Source organism: Octopus bimaculoides, chromosome 5 (assembly GCF_046866305.1).
Source record: "Octopus bimaculoides isolate indiv1 chromosome 5, ASM4686630v1, whole genome shotgun sequence".
NCBI classification, from domain to species: Eukaryota; Metazoa; Mollusca; class Cephalopoda; order Octopoda; family Octopodidae; genus Octopus; species Octopus bimaculoides.
Window position 1 is genome coordinate 63,097,815 of NC_142932.1, and position 26,032 is coordinate 63,123,846.

General features: G+C 35.4%; 1 protein-coding gene across 2 annotated transcripts in view; it reads left to right on the forward strand.

Annotated features, from left to right (window-relative positions):
- The window catches only part of LOC106884092 (uridine 5'-monophosphate synthase), a 161,131-nt gene extending 155,683 nt beyond the window's left edge, over nt 1–5,448 (forward strand). For both annotated transcript variants that reach the window (XM_089352341.1, XM_089352342.1), the window contains one exon: nt 5,128–5,448. In XM_089352341.1, the coding sequence (XP_089208467.1) occupies nt 5,128–5,315 (188 nt within the window). In that variant the 3' untranslated portion in view covers nt 5,316–5,448. The remainder of the gene's footprint in view (nt 1–5,127) is intronic.
- The last annotated feature ends 20,584 nt before the right edge of the window (nt 5,449–26,032 follow it).

The following is a 26,032-nucleotide window of genomic DNA, read 5'->3' on the forward strand; positions in this document are numbered from 1 at the left end:
TCCGTTTTTACAATCACCATCCATACAGCTTATTTTGTAGACCACATTTCTGGCTTTGCAGTTGATAACAGGACTATATTTGCACACAATGCAATTCTCTTCTACACACTTTGTCCTTCTGAAGGGGTATGTTTTGCATATTATCGACCTAATGGATCTCCCTGATTTTTCTATGACATTTATCTTCAACTTAGTACTTTTGAGGATTTTTCTAAATCTGCGGGCTAGTTCTCCGTGTGGTGTGGCGTCTATAAACATTACTCCTTGGAACTTGTCGGTATTGTACCACGTGTTCTTTCTGTTTGTTTTGTCACTAATGCTTTGTAGTCGATTCCACTGTTTATTATGGTACCTAGGTTGTGTTCCATCTGTATTTTTGACAACGATCTCCTCAAATTTCTTGCTAGCTCCTCTGTATACTCGGATCTTATCTTTCTGGCTGTATCCTTAAAAAATGCATGCGATGCATGAAGTCTTGTATATGTCTTTGCTTTTCCCAGGGACTGCACAGGGGGGATATGTTTTTCATTATTCTGACTAAATTGGCTATTAATATATTAATTTTCACACTGTGATAGAGCCGAATTCTTATGGATAACATACTTTGAAGACATAGGTTTCATATAATGTGAGTGGAGGATTTGAACTTTGTCGTTAATTGTTTCTAACCAAAGTTCTGTGTCAAGTATCGGGAGTCTCTTGTTTAGGTGTCTTGTTGGGTAATCTATTGTTACCTTGATGCTCTGGTGTATTGTATTAGCTATATTCTGGATGTTTTCCATCACGATCTTCTCGTTCTCTTCAGTCTGAATGTTTGATGGTGTTTTGACTACGATGTTAATGTCATCCACATATCTCCCGTAGAGTTTGATTGTTATTGAGTGCTCCTCGAGAGTTTTTTTCAGTTTTTTGTCCCACGTCCCCAGCCACACTGACACCAATAGCCGCTCCCTGGATCTGCATGTATAGTTTTTCATTGAATTTAATTATATGGTTCTGCAGGGTGGTCTTCAGACTTGCACCTACAGCATGTGCAACCATTTTTCGTGTTTGGATATTATACTCTGGGTCGTGGGTGGGTGTATTCCATCCATTCCAACGCTCCGCGGTGGTTTTTCTAGCAGCTGATGTGATCGTAGGTGGTCTACCCCGTCCTGACCTGGTGGGGCAGAATCTAGTTAGGTTATGGTGATCTAAGTATTCATTATTATAAACGCGCTTTAGGAGGAGGCCTAGTTCCCTTGTGTTCACTTCACGGAAAGTTATTTCACTTTCCGAAATAATTTCCATACATCTTTCTATGGCAAAGTCAATGTCAATGGATGGATAGAGAGATACTACATCCATACTGCCTATAATACAATTTGTCAGGTCATGGGAGCAGTTACATTCATTGACTCTGCTGAGGAGGTCCTTTGTGCTTTCACAAACATCAGGAGACATCTCGATGTGTGGTCTTAATACCTGCGAGAGGAAGAATGACAGCCTATAATTGCTGGCAATAATGGCACCACAAATCAGTCGACATGGGGGGCCTATGATAGGGTCTGCAACAGGTTTATGGTCTTTTCGTAACCCATAGAGTGTAAGAATGTCGTTGGATGATGTGAAGTTCTGTGCTGTGCGTCTCTTAGGTTGGAGTATGTTATACCACATTCCCATGTGTGCGTTGAGAATTTTCTCTACTTTTTCATATTCTTGCGGTGTAACTTCTCTCATATCTTCTATATGTTTTTGCATCGTATGGGTGTAGTTTTCCAGGCTGTCTACTGATATCCTGCCTGATTTGTCTGTAGGGAGGCATACTATCTCATTGTTTCTAACTCTAAGTTTTAGTTTTCGTATGCCCATTGCAGCTACTGTACCGAGTTGGTGGGCCTCTACTTCGTTTTGTGTTGGGGCAGTTGTTCTATAACGTGTTAATGTTTTCCTGAGTCTGTTTCTAGCTAAAGAGATCATGGCTTCTGTTTTATCATCCGTGTAAGGCGGGATGTACATTCTTTTGTTGGATAGATTTGGGTCATATCATAGGATTTGTCAATTGGGTTATAAAAGAGATTTTCGAAGGTGTTGTTGTTGCCATTGTTGTTATCCTTGTATGTGTGGCTGCTGTTGTTGCTGTCGCTGTTGTTGTTGCTGTTGTTCCTGGTGTGTATGGTGCTGTTCGTGTGGTTGTTGCTATTGCTGTTATCATTGCTGTTGCTGATGGTGGTAGTGTAATCATTATTGTTGTTGGTGGTGGTGGAGGTGTAGTTGTTGTTGCCATTTCCATTGTTACTGTTGGTTGCATTGTGAATATTATGCATAATACTGTCGTGGTGGTTTCTTATAACTGAGTTGTTGTTGTAGTGGTGTCCTAACTCCATCTAATCTTAGTAAACAATTGATCTTACTGACCTTATTATACACGGCATATTTCGGTGGTAATCCCAGGGCACACGCTTCATTTTCATCCAGTAGTACTGAGCCATACATTCCAGGTGTGTGATTATTTTTGTTTGCGATGGCATTGTATATCCCCTGTAGTTCGCAGTCCGACATCAGAATCCCATCAATGTTATTTGGGTATTTGTCTTTGTTTCCTGTGTGTTGTTGTTGTTGTCTCATCCATTTCAATTTGTTGCTGAAGTGTTTGTTACAGGCTCGGTTAATTATAGTTATATTCCTGATGGATGATATCTGCGAGTTTTAACTCCTCATACGGTGTTATCATGTTCCTGAGGTTTTGTTGTAAGAACCTTTTTCTCTTTTGGTACTGGCTAATTTCTTTGTATATTCTCTTTTTGATGTTGACCAGTAGTGTGTGTCTTAGTCTGCCTGCTTGGCCCTCTGTGAGCCTCAGTCTTCTTACAGCTGAGTTGATGGCATTCGTGTATAACTTGGAAGTGATGCATTTTTTAATAAAGTAGAGCTGTCTGGTTGTTATTTTGATTTTTAGACAGCAGAACACAGTGTCTTTCAACGTCTTGCTAGCTTGGCTGGAGCTTATCATATTTCGTATGTGTATTTGGTGTGCAAGATTCTTGATGTGGATACGTGTGTTGAAAGAAATACAATTAAACCTTGGGAGAGGCATTATGCCGGTAATAAACACATGCACTGGTTCAGTCCTTTATTAATTTATAAATAGTATTTAGTTTTTTTGTTAAATCATTTCATTGCACTCTTGCAATCTCTTCAGTAACTTGTCTCTCCACTTCCATTTATTTTGAATGTATGATTTGGCGTTGTTTTGAAATTGTTCGGTATGAGCATGTGAGTGTGTGCAAGCTCGTATGTGTGCACGCACTTATGTGTTCGTGCTTATATGTAAGTATGTGCATCCATAAGTGTATTTGTAACAATTTCGTTCATATCAGATAAGATAGAGACTTTGGACTTGGTTTTAGTTTCCTTTCTATTATTTTCTGTTTTCTTCGTAAATGCATCTTTTTTTATTTACGTTCGCATTCTGTATTTTATGTGTGAACAGCATCCGCAACCATGGGTAATTGTAAGGCTTTTATCTACGTGTACTTGCTATTCAAAATTGGTTGTGTTTCAGTTATGAGGACTGACTCTTGTATTTGCCGCAACGATGTGTCACTAGTGTGTCTAGACAGGATTTCTATGCTAATTCGGTTCAGTACACCACCATGTTGTTCTTTGGCATGCTGGTATAGCACCGAGGTTTGTTTGTGATTCTTATAGTCCCTCCAATGATTTCACTTTGCAAACAGTTGAGTTATTGTATCCGACATTGCTTGGCGTGATATTTGAACTCAGTGAATTTTGGAAGATTTTTTTTTCAACTTTGAAGACGAAGAGGAGTTTCATGCTATCAAGCAGTGATTCCGAATTTGAAGGTTTTTCAACAGAAGATATGGAGATATCGAAGAAAAGAATGAATGAGCTACAAAAGCATGTGGTGAACGATAATGAATTGGATATTTCTGTATCCGAAACTGAAAGCAGCGATGGCGACAGCGAGGATGATTTTACACCAGAATGGAGTAAAGATTTTAAAAATATTTTTATATTTTAACTATTTCTGAGTTATCCACAACAGAGTCTATATATTTGTATGTTCATTTCCTGGTAAAACTTTCTTGAGTCTTTCATTTAAATTATTCACAATACTGTTCTTTGGTGCCATGATTGCTCTTTTGCACTACCATGGCACTAAAGAACATTAAATGTTTTTAGTTTTCTCCGTTTTGAACTTGACGGGCCTATTTGGAAGGTATTAAAGGAAGTGAGGAATAAGAACATCGTCTTTTTTTTTTTTGTGGTGGGGATTGCGCTATGTGCAACATTTCGGAAAAGAGCCCGTTGTTCAGAAGACTAGAGACTCAGGACCACTTCCATCATCTTCCTTGGAAAATTTTACACAAGAATTAACTTTTAGTTTTTATGTAGATGCTCTAGCCTTTCTTCCTATAAATCAACAGACAAACACACCCACAGATGTTCATTTTTATTATATGGATATATATATGTTATGTGGACAATATTTTCAACCAAGGCATTACTACTGTATCTGATTCTTCAAGTGCGAAATTCTGTGTATATGCATACTTGATTGCTGATATCCAGCAATGGTTTCTCTCATGGGTTTGATATGCCATTTCCTATCATTAATAAAACTGTCGGCATTTTTGATGACACAGATATCTAGGTGCAAACTAAGTCAGTTACATTGTTTTATCCTTCAGCATTCCGATTATCCTGTCAAATATAATACTTATTTATTCACATTATTTTGAATTAATCATGCATTACCTGTAGCTTTGAGATTTCAATGACATGATTATATATTTTGAGAATGACAATGTAGGGTAGGTGTGAGAAGCCAGAGCTGGCAAGTTTGAACATAAAACAAGTAGAATATATGGGCCAGATATGGGCTGGTTGAAATGGCATTAGGTTGACGTCAGTGATACTGTTTTGAAGTATTTGTATAGATTTTTATAGGAAACAGGATTTTGTATTTGTGGTATGTGTTTGGCTATTTAGATAATACCTTTATTTATATATATATATATATATATATATATATATATATATTCATTAGAGAACTTTTTCATTTCAAATTTTTTTCAAATTGATTTCAAATTTAAGGGTAACTTTTTGAAATTTTTATTGAAGGTGTCCAAATGTCTGCGGGAAAAGATGACCTTGGGCAGCAATACCTGACTCCAGAGAAAGCTATTTGTGTAAATGGTTCTGATGCAATAATTGTAGGTCGTGGAATTATTGAAGACCCTGACCCTGTGGCAGCTGCAAAAATTTTTCAGGCAGCAGCATATACTGCATATGAAACCCAAGTTGAGTAATTGAATTATCAACTATATAAACAACTATTTAATCATGTTACATTTCTTTCATTACTAATCATACTTGTAATTTTCAAACCTTTTGGTTATGCACAATTTAAGAAGAAATAAAGGACATGTTTTCATCAAAGAATATTTTACTTCATTCTTTATTCTGTATTCAAATTTACATACTTCTGACACACACACACAGTATACACACACAGTATACACATACACATTGATAATAACTAATCACAATACACAATAGAAGAATTATCAAAGAGAGTGAAATCCAAAATAAATATTCCTATTATATACACATTATCCTATCAAAACTACTCCACCATCTGGGGTTCCTATCAGATCACATTATTACACCATGTTGACACAGCTCTCTTAAACAGAGAACATTACCCTTCATTCCTTAACATTCTCAAACCATGCACCATCCTCTTGCAGCTTAAACACTACACACTACATACATGCTAACTTCATAAACAGTTAGTTTAAAAGTATCTTCCAACTGAGATATGCTGTTCTGGATATGCAAATACTAATCATAACAAGAAAATGCCATCATACCATACCTCCCTTAATCATGTGCAGCAGTTAGCTAGAGCCCTCAACATTGCTCTAGTTGTTGGGCCTCATCAACACAAAATGAGCATATCAGTGAAAGCATCTCAATAATGGTCTTTTCTTCAGTCTCCAACAATGATTGATATACTATAATTCTTGGGTGAGGCTTTTAGTGCAGTATTTCTCTAACATCTGGCACTGTACTGCATTCAGAATAGGTTTCATCTAATTAGCGGAAGGTCATTCACAGATATGGTCCGCAGCATGATGTCACTTCTTTCTGCCTTTTTAACCCTTTCGTTACCATATTTCTAACCAAAATACACCCCATATGTGTTTCAATTAATTTCTAACATAATCATAAATTTAGTCTGGTTTCATTGGAAGATAATTTAATGAAAGGTTCTCAACCAATTCTATACCAAAATTTTTGTCACAAAGTGACTCTAATTACAGGTAAATACAGGTAAATTCAACAAAATATAAAATTATTAAAATTTTTGTTCAAACATTGCTATAGAAAATGGGTTATTAGCTAATATTCAGCTGGGTATACAACAAAATATTATTATAGAAGAGTTGTGCACATTACTGGATTCATCAGGTGAATTTAACACACAAAAGACAGGTGTACCATAAAGGTATAAATAAAACAAAAGACTAGAATTTGTCTGTGAAGAAAACTAGAAAACAAAATACACACACACCATCGACTAGATTAAATAAGCTCTCCCATATACATAGATACACAGAAATATACAATAATGATTTACAAAAGAAATTAATCAAAATTCGTCACTCACCTTACAGGTAAATTAAAATTAAACATAAAGAAAAATAAAAACGAAGTAAATTTGAAAATATTTATAAAAATCAAACAATATTTCTATCATGAAAACTTGTAAAAGCACCCTGCTCTACATAATGCAACCTTGCAGAATGCACATTGGAAAGTTGTTCCAACAGCTCTTCCACTAGGAGCTTTCCTTTTTTGATGAAGGCATTTGCGACCCTCGATTTTTTTTCTAATTTACAGAGATCGGCTGAATTCAGAGGGATATCTCTCTGGCAGGCTTTGCTTTTTCTCCCTACAGTTATTTTTTTTGAGGAATAACCAGCTCTTAGTTGCGTTGCTACATCTGCATGGAACTGCAGATGGTTGCATCGCTTTTGAGCCGGCCCCGATTTGGTATATAGTATACATGCATTAGTAATACTCATATTTACTATATACCAAACCAGGTATCGGCACCATTTATTCCCCGGTCTGCCAACTGGATAATAAGACATCATCTGATTCAGCCGATCTACACTACCTATGTACCTGTTATAATCGAGGTTCACAAATGGCATGCCATTTTCATCCACATGTGGCCGTGCACAGGTAGACAGACAATTAATCTGTCTCTTATCTCTGTATGCAGTCGCTAGCAAATTTCCCTTCTGCCGTTGAATTATTTCACCTTTTTTTTAATTTTGCTTTATATCCAACGGCAGTCCTTTTCTACTAGCGATCACTGTAGCACATGAATGTGTTGCCACAGTATCTAAATTCTCTGCAAGTTTGACTGTACTGAAAAATTGGTCAAAAAATATTATACGGCTCTGGTTATGGTATCGAAGTGATAAATTCCAGACCACATCATACCCTAGGCAATGCTGACTTATATAATTGTCTCTTTTTCCTGTATAAAATTCAAATCCAGAGCAGTACCCAGTATTTGATTCACAAATCTTCCAAACTTTGATCCCCCATTTTGTGAGCTTTTCTGGCATATACTGTCGAAAACGCACTCGGCCTTTATAGCCCACCATACCCTCATCAATTGATAAATGTCTCCCTGGTCTAAAACTATTTTATATGTGTTTTGAACACAGTCAATGAGGGGTCTTATTTTAAATAAGGGATCAAAGTCTGGTTCTCCACGTACTGGTGTACTGCTCGTGTCTCTTACATGTAGATATTGAGTTAATTTCAAAAATCGTGTCCTCGTTATTGGTGACACGTAAAAGCACCCACTACACTCTCTGAGTGGTTGGCGTTAGGAAGGGCATCCAGCTGTAGAAACTCTGCCAAATCAGACTGGAGCCTGGTGTTGCCATCCGGTTTCACCAGTCCTCAGTCAGATCGTCCAACCCATGCTAGCATGGAAAGCGGACGTTAAACTATGATGATGATGATGATGATATTCGTCTCCAAAGGGTTCATCACTGCTCCAGTAATTTGTTATTCTGGGTAACTTTCTAATGCCCATAATAATATTTATGGCAAAATATACCTTAATTTCATTCAAGTTTGTGGGAAACCACAAACTATCCTTTTTTATGCTTTGTTTACATTCAGTGTAACGGTTTGTTTCTGCCGTAATCATTTCAAATAGGTACATCGGAAAAAGCAAAAAGAAATAGTTCGAAGCTTTGCTCTCCTGGGTAAGACTGTGACTTGGTCCAGTTTCTTCAGAAAAAATCACTGAAAGAAACAGTTTTTAAATTTTCACTCCATTCAGGTACCAATTCATTCTCTTTATCGCTGTCATCAGAGTTCTCGGATTCACTGCTTTCCCTTTCGGAAAATGAAACATCAGATTCATTATCAAATACCACGTGCTTTTTTTTTTCGGTTACAGAGTTAGATTTATCAAGGCCTTCAATCAAAAATCCTTCGAATTCTGATTCGCTGCTTGACAGAATTAAATTTGTATCCATTTTTTTGTCAGAATTACAAATTTTAAAAACACAACAGGAACAAATTTGGAAAAAAATCTCACAAAATTCATAAAATTAAAATAACACGTCGATCGTCGTACAAAACTATAGCTGAACTGTTTGCGCAGTATAATCACGTGTTTTCACGAATGTACTAACGAGATTTGCTCAGATATTCTCATTTAAATATGAATATGTGATTACGGGCAGTTTTGGGCGGCTTGTTCACATGAACCAAAATTTTTTTCGGGCAGCTTTGGGCGGTTTGGTAATGAAAGGGTTAACCACTGCCCTAATAGTCTCTGCTTCTCTGAGCAAGTTAGGCTCATGCCATCTCCAGTCTGGTATTTGTGTCTTGTATCTCTTCCTCCATCCCCACCTTGCTGCCAGGCCATACTAATCACTACTTACTTCCAAGAACATTGACTCTCTAGAATTCCTTCCCAGCTCATCACCTTGCAGGTGTTGACTTCATATTTCTTTATCAAATGTAATATTATTTATACATATTGTTTGAATTATCATGCATTATCTTGTAGCTTCAAGATTTCAATAGTGTGTTTGTTTTTTTAGGGTAGGTGTGAGAGGTTAGATCTGGTTAGTAGATAGAATATTTGGGCCAGATGTAGTTACATGCTAAAGGATTAATCACACCAGTCTCATTAGTCTATGGAGACTTAAAATAACCAAGTTTTTTTGGAGACTTCCAAACCCTGCAAGTTAATACACACACACGCACGCACACACACATACAATTATAGGTATCTTGGACAAGATGAGAATGTCAGATATGATAGACCCATAAAAAAGGAGAGGACAAGAAATGAATACCTCAGGAGAGTAAAGAGAATATGAATATCAGAACTTTCAGCTTACAACAAGCATATTGCTTGCAACAGCTTTGCAGTGCTTGTCCTTTGGCCTATATTTGGAATTCTGGACTGGTCACTATAAGAACTCAATGGACCACTTCACTAAGATTTTACATGGGTACTTGGCATGAAAAACAGACTAGCCAAGCAATCTTTTGATGTCTATTGTCGCTTCAACAAAAAAAGCAACCCATCAACAGAAGTAGAAAGTTACTGTAAATCAATTTGGGAAAGGAATGATGGATTCAGTGAAAAGGCTGAATGGATAGATGAGATAGAGCAGGGATACTGCAAACATGTTAAACAAAAACTCTACAAAATTGACAGTGGAGATACCAAATAGGGAATTCTGAGGCCCAGATCTTATTACTGGATACTGGTTAAAAAATTTCAACTGCTATCAGCAACATTTAATAAGACTGTTTGGGAGGAGTATCAAAGGCATATTAAACATTAGCTACATAGCTTATCAACAGCTATCACCCTTATCCCCAAACATAACTAAACCACCGAGGCTAAAATTTACCTGTCAAAACATGTATACTGGTTGCCTCAACTTGTTTCTTGAGGATCATTGTACCACTTGCAATATTGTAAGTAGATGTGGGGATGTATTAAGCACCTACCATTTGATAAGATGATGCAACAAAGAATTAGAAAAATTTGGCTGTGGTGTAGCTCAAGGAACCTCTTTGTGCATGAAGGTCACCCTTTACTTCATTCTCCCTCAGAAGCCACATTGAACAAATTATTTTTCTGTTTTTAGTTATTTTTTTCCTTAAATAATATATTAGTAATCTAATAAAAGAAAGACAGGTGTGTAGAAATTCAAAGCATTTTCAAATATTTTATTTAAGTACTTTTATACAATAATAAGTAAATGAATAATATCAAAAGCAAGATATTTTCAAATATTTCATTTAAGTAGGTACATTGTATACAAGTAATAAGTAAATGAATAATAAACTTATAAAAAAAGACAGTTTATGAACATTGAGAAAATATTTTCAAATATTTAATTTAGGTAAGTAGGTACTTTTTATACAAATTTATGACTTCTTTCAATTTGCTTTTTTTTGAGAAAGCATTTTGACATCAGGCTCTAACATAATGGTTCTTAGTTTCAATTGGTCCTCCAAATGCTCATCTGTCAATTGCATTTTCAGCGAATTCTTGATTTGCGTCAAGTACGAAAATGTAGATTCACAACAGTATGTTGAAGAAAAGTAGGAAATTAGTCGCCATGCATGTACACAAAGATGAGGATATTCTACCACATTATTCCAAATTTCGATGGGATTTTCCATCTTGTCGAACGAAGATTTGAGGATATTATCTTCAGACATTTCAATAAACTCCACTTATAACTATTCAAGAGCCTCTGATACATCAACTAAGTGAGGCTGAAAAGCAAGTTTCAGAGTGATGTTATGTTTTTTAAAGTCATTGAATCTTTTATTATATTCTTCTATTAATGAGTCTAAAACTGACTTATATTTCTTCAAAAGATTCAGAAGATTCATTTTCACTCATTACCCTCGTAAGCTGAGGAAAGTGTTCTGTCTTAGCATTCCCTTGGTGCAACGCAAATTGGAAAAATTGTCTTTGCTTTTGTTTTCCATCTTTCAATTTCTGCAATGCTATCTTTCAAGACTCACGCCCTAATTTGGCATATTTATTGTCTTTATGAAGAGCATAATGTTGGCGTGCATTGAATTTCTTAACCGTTAGAATTGTGGTATCACAAAACAAGCGAGACATTTTGCCTCCACTATTTACTAAAAGATATTGCAGTTCCCATTCTTCATTGAGGATCCTGTTTTCTACTATGAAAGTTCATTTAAATTTTTTTGACATAATTATGGGTTAAAAAGAAATGTATTTATTCTGAAAAGCTATGGAAAAATAAAAGTTTACTAATGCATTAGTAAAGACGGCCACACACTGACCCAAATAAAAGTCATCCAAAACCATGACTTTAGCAATTGTTACTACCATTCGAGACTGAACAACATCTAGATTAGCTATAATTTTATTTCTGTAATTAGTACTATTATTTACCATTGTTACAGAAATAATGTCAAATATTGATGGTTTCCAATAATGACAATTGTTGAAGTTATGACCAAGATTCCAAGAACATGGTTTTGGACACTGATTGATAGTATCTTGTCTAAAACCGTTTTCTCTGAAACAGTGTGCAGCTGGCTTAGCAGAGTAGCATTGAATACGATCACTGTATCACTTATCAAGTCTCAATGATAACAAGTAAGTTTGTAAAATTAATGCACACACTGATGAATTTACAGTTTCAAATAAGGCTATAACTAACTCAATCTCACAGAACAAGTCAGTATGAAGTTGGCCAAGACTACACAATTACTAAGTAAAGGCAAGAACTCTTCATGTATCATATGTGAAGTCACTTACACTCACTAGGCTGGTGTAGCTGACAGGGAAATATTACCTTTATATACTTGTTGCTTTGAGTTTAAATTCATTGGGTTCAAAGAAAAATGCTTCCAATCTCTAGGAGCGACATCACTGAACACGGTTAACTTTCCTTTTGTCTATGTGTGTGTATTGTAAGTTTAACCCTTTCGTTACTAACCCAGCTGTAGCCGGCCGAAACATTTTTTGGTTCATAAGACTAACCCGGCCGTAGCCGGCCGAGCATACCCATTGTTATTTAAATGTATATTTGAACCCAAATTTCGTTAGTACATTCGTTCAAACACCTGATTTCACTTTGCAAACAGTTGAGTTATTGTCTCTGACATTATTTGGCGTGATATTTGAACTCAGTGAATTTTGGAAGATTTTTTTCCACATTTTTTGCGGCGTTAATTTTTTTCAACTTTGAAGATGGAGAGGAGTTTCATGCTATCAAGCAGTGATTCCGAATTTGAAGGTTTTTCAACAGAAGATATGGAGATATCGAAGAAAAGAATGAATGAGCTACAAAAGTACGTGGTGAACGATAATGAATCGGATATTTCTGTATCCGAAACTGAAAGCAGCGATTCTGAAAGTAGCGATTCTGAAAGCAGCGACGGCGACAGCAAGGATGATTTTACACCAGAAAAAGATTTTAAAAATATTTTTATTAACAATTTTTCTGAGGAAACAGGGTCTACCCATAGTCTTTCTCAGGAAGCGAAACCTTTGGACTTCTTTTTCATGCTTGTTTGAAATGATTACTGCGGAAACAAACCGTTACGCAGATTGTAAACAAACCGGAAAAAAAAAGATAGCTTCTGGTTTCCTACAACTGTAAATGAAATACGGGCATTTTTTGCCATAAATATTATTATGGGTATTAGACAATTACCCAGAATAACAAATTACTGGAGCGATCAGGAACCTTTTGGCGATGAATATATTTCCAGTATTATGAACGAGTACGATTCGTGAAGCTGAACCAATATTTACATGTGAGAGACACTAGCAGTACCCCCCCCCCAGTACGTGGAGAACTTAGAGACAAAAATTATGCAATAGAATTGAACCCTTTCTTTAATTATGTTCCAAATATCACATTAATATGTTGAGAAATAAAAAAGTTACAGGTGTTTAATGAGACTAGTCTAAATTCATGATTATTTTAGAATTTAATTGAAACTCATGAGGGGTGTATTTTGGTCAGAAATATAGTAACGAAAGGGTTAAGGCATATAATGATTTTAGACAAAAAATATTCAATCTCAAAAAAAGAAGAAAATATACCAATGGCCACACTTGATGGCCCAGAAGGCCGCAGGTTCCACATCGCTGGTGTAGCTGGACTATCAAGAAGAATTTAATAGTGTACCACATGGGTGAGTTATCAAAGCTCTGCAATTAGCTAGTACACTTCACTTCTAAGAGGTAACAATGATGATCTGAAATCTAACACTGGAGTTACCAAACTGCAGCCCACTGCACTGTATCTTTTGTTCATTTCTGCAGCGATCATGTTTTAACTTATGTTTGAAGAGTGCCGCATATAAAAGGGACTGACTTCAGTGAATTAAGTCATATATTTTGCATATTTGAGTGTTGAATGAGCTCATAAGAGGAAAGCATATAATATTTTCAAGCTTTGATATTTATTTAAGCCTTATATTATAATGCTGACCATAGTATTAACGCTAACCTTAAACCTATCCCTAAAGCGCAAAGAAAACCTAACACTAACATTAACCATAAACCTAAACCTAACTCTAACCTTCACCCAAAACCTAGCTCCAAATCTATCCCTAACTCTAACCTTAACCCTAAATCTAAACCTACTCCCAACTCAAAAACACTAACCCTAAACGTAATCCTAAACCTATCACTCAATGTAAACCTCACCCTTTGCAAGAGGGTGTCATAGAATTGGTCTTTCAGCCCATCCGGGAGCCCCGGTTGAGGGGCATAGGCTGAGATGACAGTAGCTAGCCTATGATGAAGCACTAGTCTAATCTTAAGTACTCTGTCACATACTCTAACTACCTCGATTACCTTATCAACCCATTTCTCTGCTAGAAGTATTCCTAAGCCCCCGACTCCGTCAGTGTTCCCTGCCCAGAAAAACTTGTACCTGTGTTCTTTGCCTGTGAGGAACCTCGCAGAACCTCCTCTCCATCTTACTTCTTGGATGCAGCACAGATCTACGCGTCGCCGTTCAAGCATCTCAACAATCTCACCAGACCTACTTTTCAGCGTGCCGACGTTGAGAGTGCCAATCCTGACAGTGTGGGAGGAGTGGGTGTCAGAGGAGTGGGCCCGTGTGACCCTGGGATGGGGGTAAGCAGTGTCGTGAACCTGAAAAGAAAGCTTGCATTTGGCAGAGTTCATAAACAAAAACAATACCTACAACCTTCATATACTACCCAATCTTTATGCACTATAAGGTCGATAAGAGGATCACAGGCAGTGTTCGCGGAAGATGATCTAAAAAGACTTCCGGTACTGGTGGAGGGGGTGGGAGGGCGGGCGTACCGCGGGCTAATGGAGCTTCGTCGTGGGTTCTATTAGCATAGAGATTCCAGTACAAAATGGTGTTGGAAAGCGAGCTGGTTATATGTTTGGGATTCGCGCGCGAGTCAAAGAGGAAATGGTGGAAGAAGTGGTGATTCAGAGAGAGAGAGAGAGAGAGAGATAGAATACAATAGGGAGGGAGAGGGAGAACATGCAGCAGTACATCATGCTGGTCAAATTCATTAGGTTTTTAGGAAAAAGTTGAAAGAAACACAGCAGTGTTTAAACGTGAGATTAAATGTTTAGATCGGTAACAGAAATGAGGGCACTATCATGCTATTAGCTGTCAGAAGTGAAAGTGCTCACTGCCAGTGAAGCATCTGTCTGTCTGCCTGCCTGTTGCTGGCCTGTCGATTCTCCGGCCACCGACAGCCAACACCATGACTGGCCGGAGCGAGCTATATGTCTGTCTGTCTGTCTGTCTGTCTCCCTCTCCATCCATCCATCTATTACTCGATAGTTATTGGAACAAATTTGACACCTATATCCATGCATTTGAAAACACAACACAGAGTATAAGGGTACTGGTGTAGATATTTTCCAACTATCAGATGGATGCACAGACGTTGTTGGGTGAGAAGTGGCAGTTAGGGATTCAATTTCAATTTTTCTCACTCACAATTGTCAGAGTTAGAAGCAATGCATAAATATACATCTCCTAGTGGTTAATATCGAACATTTGTGAATTTCCATTTTCCTTACATACTTTCATGTTGCTGTCAAAATTATATTTATCAAGCATTTCACAGAAGCTTCAACATTTTTACATTGTGAAATCATAAAAATATGAAAGATGGGTTTTTTTTTCCGGGGCTAATATTCAACATTAGAGACTTTGCACGCTTCACATTCACACTTATCAGACTGAAATAATGTCTAGGAGCTCTAAAAATTATGTTTACCAATCATCACAGAAGCTTTGATCATAAATACTAAACATGTAAATCTTTCAAAAACTGTGAAATAAATAACTTGTTTTCTCAAGCACTTGTGAATCTTTATTTTTCTCACTCACATTTGTCAGATTGATAGCTGTGAAGATTATATTCACCAAACTTCAACTTTTCTCACAACTATTATGTCTCAATCTGACAAGTGTGAGTGAGTAAAATATTACCAAATATAATCAAATATTTTACTGAAGACCGAAATCAACATGAAATCATTTAAGATTTGTGAAATGATAAAGTTTTGCTTTCTCTGGCAAATGTTTAACATTTCTAACTTCCCATTTTTCTCACTCACACTTGTCTGATTGACATGCAATGGGTTAATATAGCTGTCATAATCATATTTATCAAACATTTTACAGAAGCTTCGACCTTTCTTAGAAATCATGTACACCAAAACTCAGCAGAAAATCATTCAAAAATTGCAAAAATGAAAAGTAATTGTTTTCCAAGGCAAATATCCAACATTAGAAGCTTCTTTTTTGTAATCAACATTGTCAGATTGAGAAGCAACAAGTGAATATACATTGCATAGTGAATGTAAAGATCATATCTACCAGACAATTCTCAGAAACTTCAATCTTTTTTAGAAACCACCGTTTAGAAACCACCGTTACTGTTAGGGTTAGTATTATGGTTACGGGAATGTTACGGTTAGTATTGTGGTTACAGTAATATTTAGGTTTGCAATAGTGTTAGGATTCATTTTAGGGTTTGGGTGAGAGTTAGTAATAGGTTTTACCTTTCACAATTGATGTCATTCTGATTTGCAACATTTTCAGTGTTCATGTTTTCTAAATTTGGTAAATGTAATCATTACAGCTACTTGGAGATGTATAAGTCATGTTTTTCAATAAAGCTTAAAGCTTCTATGAAATGATTGGTAAATAACATCTTCAGAGATACTTGGAGATATATATTAACCCATTATTTCTCAATCCGACAAGTGTGAGTGAGAAAAATGGGAACTTGCAGATGTTAAACATTTACCAGAGAAAGCAAAATTTTTCCTTCTGCAATTTTCAAATGATTTCACGCTGGTTTCTAACATTTTCAGTGTTAATAGTTTCTACGAATTGTAGCATCATCTGTGAAATGTTTGGCAAACATAATCTTCGCAGCTACCAGATGCATATTAACCCATTATTTCTCATTCTGAAAAGTGCGCGTGTGAAAAACAATGTCACTAATGTTGAATACTAGCATGGGAAAACAACTATTTTCTATATCACAATGATTGAATGATTTCACACCACTTTGCAAAACTTTCTGTGTTTATGTTTTCTTAGAAAGGTTGAAGCTGCTGTGAAATGTTTGATAAATATAATCTTGACAGCAACAATGGATGTACATTAACCCATTACTTCTCAATCAGACAAAAGTGTGTGAGAAACATGGACATTCACAAATGAGTGAGAAGACAACAATTTTTCCTATTGCAATTTTCAAATGATGAGCCACTGATTTGCAACATACTAAATATAGTGTGAGAAAAAAATTTATCATTTCACAATTTTCGAATGATTTCCTGCTGCTTCGTAACATTCAATGCACATGATTTCTGAGAAAGGTGGAAGCTTCACTGAAATGTTTGGTAAATATAATTTTCACAGCTATATATTAATTAACCCAATACTTCTCCATCTGACAAGTGTGAGAAAAACTGAAATCACAAATTTTGAAATGAAACTCAGAAATATTAGTCAGACTCAGAAACATGAATCCTCATACTATCCCTAACTCTCACACTAAACCTAATCTTCACCTTATACCAAAACTGCTAACAGTAATTCTTCCATTACTTCTAACATTACAATTACCCAAACCTTTAATCCTACAATTAGATTTGATCTAGACCCTGAACATAACCCTAACACTAGACCAAAATTGAACCCTAAACTTGACCCTAACCCTACCTCTAACTCTAAACTCCATCCTAACACTAACTCCATCCCTAGCTGTAACCATAACCCTAAACTAACCCTAACTATAACCGAACACTAAACCTAACCCTTAACATAAACATAAACCTAACATTAACCCAATATCTAACCCTACCCCTAAACCTAGACCATACCTTAACCCTAATCTTAAATTCAGCCTTCACCATAACCCTTACCCTCACCTTAATCCTAAACCTCACCATGACTCTAACATATTAACTCCAAACCCTAAATTTAACCTTTGCCCTAAACCTAACCCAAACCCTAACCATTACTGTGAACCTAGTTCCAACCCGAAACTTAACACTAACTCTAAACCTGACATTCACACAAACCTTCACCTATGAACCTGACTCTAAACCTGACCCTAATCCTAACACTAAACCTAACCTTAACCCTAACCCTAAACTTTATCCACATCCTAACTCCAAACCCTAAATTTAACCTTTGCCCTAAACCTAACCCAAACCCTAACCATTACTGTGAACCTAGTTCCAACCCTAAACTTAACACTAACTCTAAACCTGACATTCACACAAACCTTCACCTATGAACCTGACTCTAAACCTGACCCTAATCCTAACACTAAACCTAACCTTAACCCTAACATTAACCCTAACCCTAAACTTTATCCACATCCTAACTCCAAACCCTAAATTTAACCTTTGCCCTAAACCTAACCCAAACCCTAACCATTACTGTGAACCTAGTTCCAACCCTAAACTTAACACTAACTCTAAACCTGACATTCACACAAACCTTCACCTATGAACCTGACTCTAAACCTGACCCTAATCCTAACACTAAACCTAACCTTAACCCTAACACTAACCGGAGCCCTAACCCCACCCATAACCCTAACATCAACCCTAAACCTAACTCCAAACCTATCTTAACTCTATCCTTAACCCTCATCCTAACCCTAATCCTAACCCTAATTCTCACCCTTGACCCTAACCCTAGCAGACATCCTAACCCTAACACATACCCTAACTTTAACTATAAACCTAAACCTTACACTAAACCACACCCTTAAACTAACCCTAACACGAAAACTTAACATTTTCTTAGAAATCATGAACACAAAAAATGGTGAATATCAGTGTGAAATCATTCAAAACTAGCATGGATGTTTTCCGAGGCTAATATTCAACATTAGAGACTTTACATCTCACACTCACCCTTGTCACACTGAGAAGTGATGTGTTAATATATATCTAGTAGATTTTATTTAACAGCCTTTCAGAAGTTTTGTTCTTCTGAAATTATAAACATCAAAAATGTGGGAAATTCGCGTTAAATCGTTCAACAATTGCAAAATAAATAATCGTTATTTTCTCAGACAAATATTGAACATTTGTGACATTTTAGTTTTCTCACTCACACTTATCAGATTGAGAAATAATGGGTTGATATACATTTATTAATAGATGTGATATACAATCACTAAAAGCATTTCATAGAAACTTCAACATTTCTCCCTGTTAGGGCCAGGGCTTAAGTTTTGATGAGGTTTAGGGTTAAGTTTAGAATAAGAGTAAGGGTTTCAATTTTGGGTTAGTGTTAAAGGTAAATTTATGTTTATGTTAGGGTTAGGTTTCACTTAAGAGTTAGGGTTAAGTTTAGCATTAGGGTAAGTTGAGGGTTAAAATTAGTCTTAGGACTAATTTTGGTACTGTTTAATATTATGGAAGGAAACGGTTAGGATTAGGTTTAGTTTCAGGGTTACTGTAGGGATAGGTTATGCTATGGCTAGGGTTAGAATTAATGTTAAAGTTCAGGCTAGGGCTGGGGTCCTGGTTATTTTTAGGTTAGCATTAGGGCTATAGGGTTAAGTTAGATTTAAGTTCAGAGGAAACAATTGGTTTAGAGTTATGAATAGGGTCAGTGTTAGCTAGGGTTAGGGTTACATTTAGGTTTAGGGTTCCCATTAGAGTTTGAGTTAGGGTTAGGGTTATGGTAAAAGTTACATTTAGAGTTAAAATTAGAGTTAGATAGAATAGTATAAGGTTCAGAGTAGTGTATGGTTTAGGTTTAGGGTTACATTTGGAATTCAGTTGAAGGTTTGGGATTGGGATAGGGAATAATTTGGGGGTTAGATTTAGGTGTGGAGTAGGGTTCAGGAGTAGGGTTTAGGTTAGGGTTACGGTTGTGGATAGGGTGAAAGTTAGGGTTTGGGGTAGGTTTAGCATTAATGTTAGGGCTAGGGTTAGAGTAGTGTCAGCATTCAGGTTAGGCTTAGGTTTAGTGTTAGGTTTGGAATTAGGATTAAGGCTAGAGATAAGTTTATGGCAGCATTAGGTTTAGGTTTCAAGTGATGGTCATGGATTGGTTTTAATTTAGTGCTAGGTTTATGGTTAGGTCTAGGTTTAGGATTCAGTTTGGTATTAGAGTTAGGATTAGGCTTATGATTAGGTCCTAGGTTTAGAGTAAGGGTTACAGTGAGGTTTGGGATTCGATTTTCTGTAGTGTTAGGGTTATGTTCAGAGTCTAGATCTAGGTTTAAGTTAAATATTAGGGTTCAGTTTGAGATTAGGGTTAGGCATAGTTTTAGGTTTAGGGTTAATGTTAAGGTTAGTTTCATGTTTAAGTTCATGGTTAGGGTTAGGTTTAGAGTAAGAGTTAGGGTTAGGATTAGGGTTAGAGTAAAGTTTAGTGCAGTGTTATATATTGGGTTAGGTTTAGTGTTAGAGTTAGGGTTTCAATAAATTTTAGTTTTAGGTGCAGGGAAGGGTTATGGTTGAGGTAAGGATTCAGGTTAGCTTTAGGGTTGGGTTTGGGTTAGGTTGAGCTAGTGTTAGCTGTTGGGATTAGAGTTATGGTTACACTTGGTTTCAGGATAACATCATATTTAGGTTAAAGGTTAGTGTTAGGGTAGGTTTAAATTTAAAGTTAGTTTCAAGGTTGGATGTTAGGATTAGTGTTAGGGTTACAGTTGGGTTTAATTTTAATTTTAGGTTTAGGTTTTACGATTAGGGTCAGAGCTATGGTTAGTTGTAAGCCTAGGGTTTGGGGTTAGTTTAAGGGTTGAGGTTGAGGGTGAGGGCTAGAGTAAGGGTTAGTGTAAAGGTTAGGGTTAGGATCACATTTATAGTTTGAGGCTAAAGTTACTGCCATGTTTAGTCTATGGTTTAGGGTTAATGTTATTATTGTTATTATTGTGGTTAGTGTTAATGTTATGGTTAATGTAAGGTGTAATATTAGGATTCGCTTTAGGGTTTGGGTGTGGTTTAGTGTTAGGTCCAGTCGATTTTAGACATTTTTAGGTAGTTTTCGTTTTTGCAAAACCACTGTTCGTTTTGAAGTCTAGATAGTTAATATAAGCTAGATGGGTGTTGAAAACATTATATTTATCAAAGCGTTCATCGAAGTCAAAACCGTTTTCAGAAAACAGAAACTGACAAAATTTGGCAAATTACCATGAAAAAACAACAAAACTTGAAAATGGTTATTTCGTGATTTCCAGTCGATTTTAGACACTTTTAGGTAGTTTTCGTTTTTGCAAAACCACTGTTCGTTTTGAAGTCTAGATGGTTAATATAAGCTAGATGGGTGTTGAAAACATTATATTTATCAAAGCGTTCATCGAAGTCACAACCGTTTTCAGAAGACACAAATTCACAAATTTTGACAAATAATCATGAAAAAGCAACAAAACTTGAAAATTCTTATTTCGTGATTTCCAGTCGATTTTAGACACTTTTAGGTAGTTTTCATTTTTGCAAAACCACTGTTCGTTTTGAAGTCTAGATAGTTAATATAAGCTAGATGGGTGTTGAAAACATCATATTTATCAAAGAGTTCATCGAAGTCACAACCGTTTTCAGAATACACTAACTCACAAAATTTGGCAAATAACCATGGAAAAACAACAAAACTTGAAAATGCTCATTTCGTGATTTCCAGTCGATTTTAGACACTTTTAGGTAGTTTTCGTTTTTGCAAAACCACTGTTCGTTTTGAAGTCTAGATGGTTAATATAAGCTAGATAGGTGTTGAGCATTTTCAAGTTTTGTTGTTTTTTCATGGTTATTTGCCAAATTTTTTGAGTTTGTGCATTCTGAAAACGGTTGTGACTTCGATGTACACTTTGATAAATATAATGTTTTCAACACCCATCTAGCTTATATTAACCATCTAGACTTCAAAACGAACAGTGGTTTTGGAAAAACTAAAACTACCCAAAAGTGTCTAAAATCGACTGGAAATCACGAAATAAGCATTTTCAAGTTTTGATGTTTTTTCATGGTTATTTGCCAAATTTTGTGAGCTTGTGTATTCTGAAAACGGTTGTGACTTCGATGAACGCTTTGATAAATATAGTGTTCTCAACACCCATCTAGCTTATATTAACCATCTAGACTTCAAAACGAATAGTGGTTTTGCAAAAATGAAAACTACCCAAAAGTGTCTAAAATCTACTGGAAATCACGAAATATGCATTTTCAAGTTTTGTTGTTTTTTGATGGTTATTTGCCAAATTTTGTGAGTTAGTGTATTCTGAAAACGGTTGTGACTTCGATGAACGCTTTGATAAATATGATGTTTTCAACACCCATCTAGCTTATATTAACCATCTAAACTTCGAAACGAACAGTGGTTTTGCAAAAACGAAAACTAACTAAAAGTGTCTAAAATCGACTGGAAATCACGAAATAAACATATTCAAGTTTTATGGCTTTTTCATGGTTATTTGCCAAATTTTGTGGGTTTGTGTATTCTGAAAACGGTTGTGACTTCGATGAACGCTTTGATAAATATAATGTTTTCAACACCCATCTAGCTTATATTAACCATCTAGACTTCAAAACGAATAGTGGTTTTGCAAAAATGAAACCTACCTAAAAGTGTCTAAAATTGAGTGTAAATCACGAAATAAGCATCTTCAAATTTTGTTGTTTTTTCATGGTTATTTGCCAAATTTTGTGAGTTAGAGTATTCTGAAAACGGTTGTGACTTAGATGAACGCTTTGATAAATATAGTGTTTTCAATGCCCATCTACCTTATATTAACCATCTAGACTTCAAAATGAATAGTGGTTTTCCAAAAATGAAAACTACCCAAAAGTGTCTAAAATCTACTGGAAATCACGAAATATGCATTTTCAAGTTTTGTTGTTTTTTGATGGTTATTTGCCAAATTTTGTGAGTTAGTGTATTCTGAAAACGGTTGTGACTTCGATGAACGCTTTGATAAATATGATGTTTTCAACACCCATCTAGCTTATATTAACCATCTAAACTTCGAAACGAACAGTGGTTTTGCAAAAACGAAAACTAACTAAAAGTGTCTAAAATCGACTGGAAATCACGAAATAAGCATCTTCAAATTTTGTTGTTTTTTCATGGTTATTTGCCAAATTTTGTGAGTTAGTGTATTCTGAAAACGGTTGTGACTTCGATGTACACTTTGATAAATATAATGTTTTCAACACCCATCTAGCTTATATTAACCATCTAGACTTCAAAACGAACAGTGGTTTTGGAAAAACTAAAACTACCCAAAAGTGTCTAAAATCGACTGGAAATCACGAAATAAGCATTTTCAAGTTTTGATGTTTTTTCATGGTTATTTGCCAAATTTTGTGAGCTTGTGTATTCTGAAAACGGTTGTGACTTCGATGAACGCTTTGATAAATATAGTGTTCTCAACACCCATCTAGCTTATATTAACCATCTAGACTTCAAAACGAATAGTGGTTTTGCAAAAATGAAAACTACCCAAAAGTGTCTAAAATCTACTGGAAATCACGAAATATGCATTTTCAAGTTTTGTTGTTTTTTGATGGTTATTTGCCAAATTTTGTGAGTTAGTGTATTCTGAAAACGGTTGTGACTTCGATGAACGCTTTGATAAATATGATGTTTTCAACACCCATCTAGCTTATATTAACCATCTAAACTTCGAAACGAACAGTGGTTTTGCAAAAACGAAAACTAACTAAAAGTGTCTAAAATCGACTGGAAATCACGAAATAAACATATTCAAGTTTTATGGCTTTTTCATGGTTATTTGCCAAATTTTGTGAGTTTGTGTATTCTGAAAACGGTTGTGACTTCGATGAACGCTTTCATAAATATAATGTTTTCAACACCCATCTAGCTTATATTAACCATCTAGACTTCAAAACGAACAGTGGTTTTGCAAAAATGAAAACTACCTAAAAGTGTCTAAAATCGACTGGAAATCACGAAATGAGCATATTCAAGTTTTGTTGTTTTTTCATGGTTATTTGCCAAATTTTGTGGGTTTGTGTATTCTGAAAACGGTTGTGACTTCGATGAACGCTTTGATAAATATAATGTTTTCAACACCCATCTAGCTTATATTAACCATCTAGACTTCAAAACGAATAGTGGTTTTGCAAAAATGAAACCTACCTAAAAGTGTCTAAAATTGAGTGTAAATCACGAAATAAGCATCTTCAAATTTTGTTGTTTTTTCATGGTTATTTGCCAAATTTTGTGAGTTAGAGTATTCTGAAAACGGTTGTGACTTAGATGAACGCTTTGATAAATATAGTGTTTTCAATGCCCATCTACCTTATATTAACCATCTAGACTTCAAAATGAATAGTGGTTTTCCAAAAATGATAACTACCTAAAAGTGTCTAAAATCGACTGGAAATCACGAAATAAGCATTTTCAAGTTTTGTTGTTTTTTCATGATTATTTGCCAAATTTTGTGGGGTTGTGTATTGTGAAAACGGTTGTGACTTCGATGAATGCTTTGATAAATATAATGTTTTCAACACCCATCTAGCTTATATTAACCATCTAGACTTCAAAACGAATAGTGGTTTTGCAAAAATGAAACCTACCTAAAAGTGTCTAAAATCGACTGGAAATCACGAAATGAGCATATTCAAGTTTTGTTGTTTTTCGATGGTTATTTGCCAAATTTTGTGAGTTTGTGTTTTATGAAAACGGTTTTGACTTAGATGAACGCTTTGATAAATATAGTGTTTTCAATGCCCATCTACCTTATATTAACCATCTAGACTTCAAAACGAACAGTGGTTTTGCAAAAACGAAAACTAACTAAAAGTGTCTAAAATCGACTGGAAATCACGAAATAAGCATCTTCAAATTTTGTTGTTTTTTCATGGTTATTTGCCAAATTTTGTGAGTTAGTGTATTCTGAAAACGGTTGTGACTTCGATGAACGCTTTGATAAATATGATGTTTTCAACACCCATCTAGCTTATATTAACCATCTAGACTTCGAAACGAACAGTGGTTTTGCAAAAACGAAAACTAACTAAAAGTGTCTAAAATCGACTGGAAATCACGAAATAAACATTTTCAAGTTTTGTTGTTTTTTCATGGTTATTTGCCAAATTTTATGAGTTTGTGTTTTATGAAAACGGTTTTGACTTAGATGAACGCTTTGATAAATATAGTGTTTTCAATGCCCATCTACCTTATATTAACCATCTAGACTTCAAAATGAATAGTGGTTTTCCAAAAATGATAACTACCTAAAAGTGTCTAAAATCGACTGGAAATCACGAAATAAGAATTTTCAAGTTTTGTTGTTTTTTCATGGTTATTTGCTAAATTTTGTGAGTTAGTGTATTCTGAAAACGGTTGTGACTTCGATGAACGCTTTGACAAATATAATGTTTTCAACACCCATCTAGCTTATATTAACCATCTAGACTTCAAAACGAACAGTGGTTTTGCAAAAACGAAAACTAACTAAAAGTGTCTAAAATCGACTGGAAATCACGAAATAAGCATTTTCAAGTTTTGTTGTTCTTTCATGGTTATTTGCCAAATTGTGTGAGTTAGTGTATCCTGAAAACGGTTGTGACTTCGATGAACGCTTTGATAAATATAATGTTTTCAACACCCATTTAGCTTATATTAACCATCTAGAATTCAAAACGAATAGTGGTTTTGCAAAAATGAAACCTACCTAAAAGTGTTTAAATTGACTGGAAATCACGAAATAAGCATCTTCAAATCTTGTTGCTTTTTCATGGTTATTTGCCAAATTTTGTGGGTTTGTCTATTGTAAAAACGGTTGTGACTTCGATGAACGCTTTGATAAATATAGTGTTTTCAATGCCCATCTACCTTATATTAACCATCTAGACTTCAAAATGAATAGTGGTTTTCCAAAAATGATAACTACCTAAAAGTGTCTAAAATCGACTGGAAATCACGAAATAAGCACTTTCAAGTTTTGTTGTTTTTTCATGATTATTTGCCAAATTTTGTGGGGATGTGTATTGTGAAAACGGTTGTGACTTCGATGAATGCTTTGATAAATATAATGTTTTCAATACCGATCTAGCTTATATTAACCATCTAGACTTCAAAACGAATAGTGGTTTTGCAAAAATGAAACCTACCTAAAAGTGTCAAAAATCGACTGGAAATCACGAAATAAACATTTTCAAGTTTTGTTGTTTTTTCATGGTTATTTGCCAAATTTTGTGAGTTTGTGTTTTATGAAAACGGTTTTGACTTAGATGAACGCTTTGATAAATATAGTGTTTTCAATGCCCATCTACCTTATATTAACCATCTAGACTTCAAAACGAATAGTGGTTTTGCAAAAATGAAACCTACCTAAAAGTGTCTAAAATCGACTGGAAATCACGAAATGAGCATATTCAAGTTTTGTTGTTTTTTGATGGTTATTTGCCAAATTTTGTGAGTTTGTGTTTTAT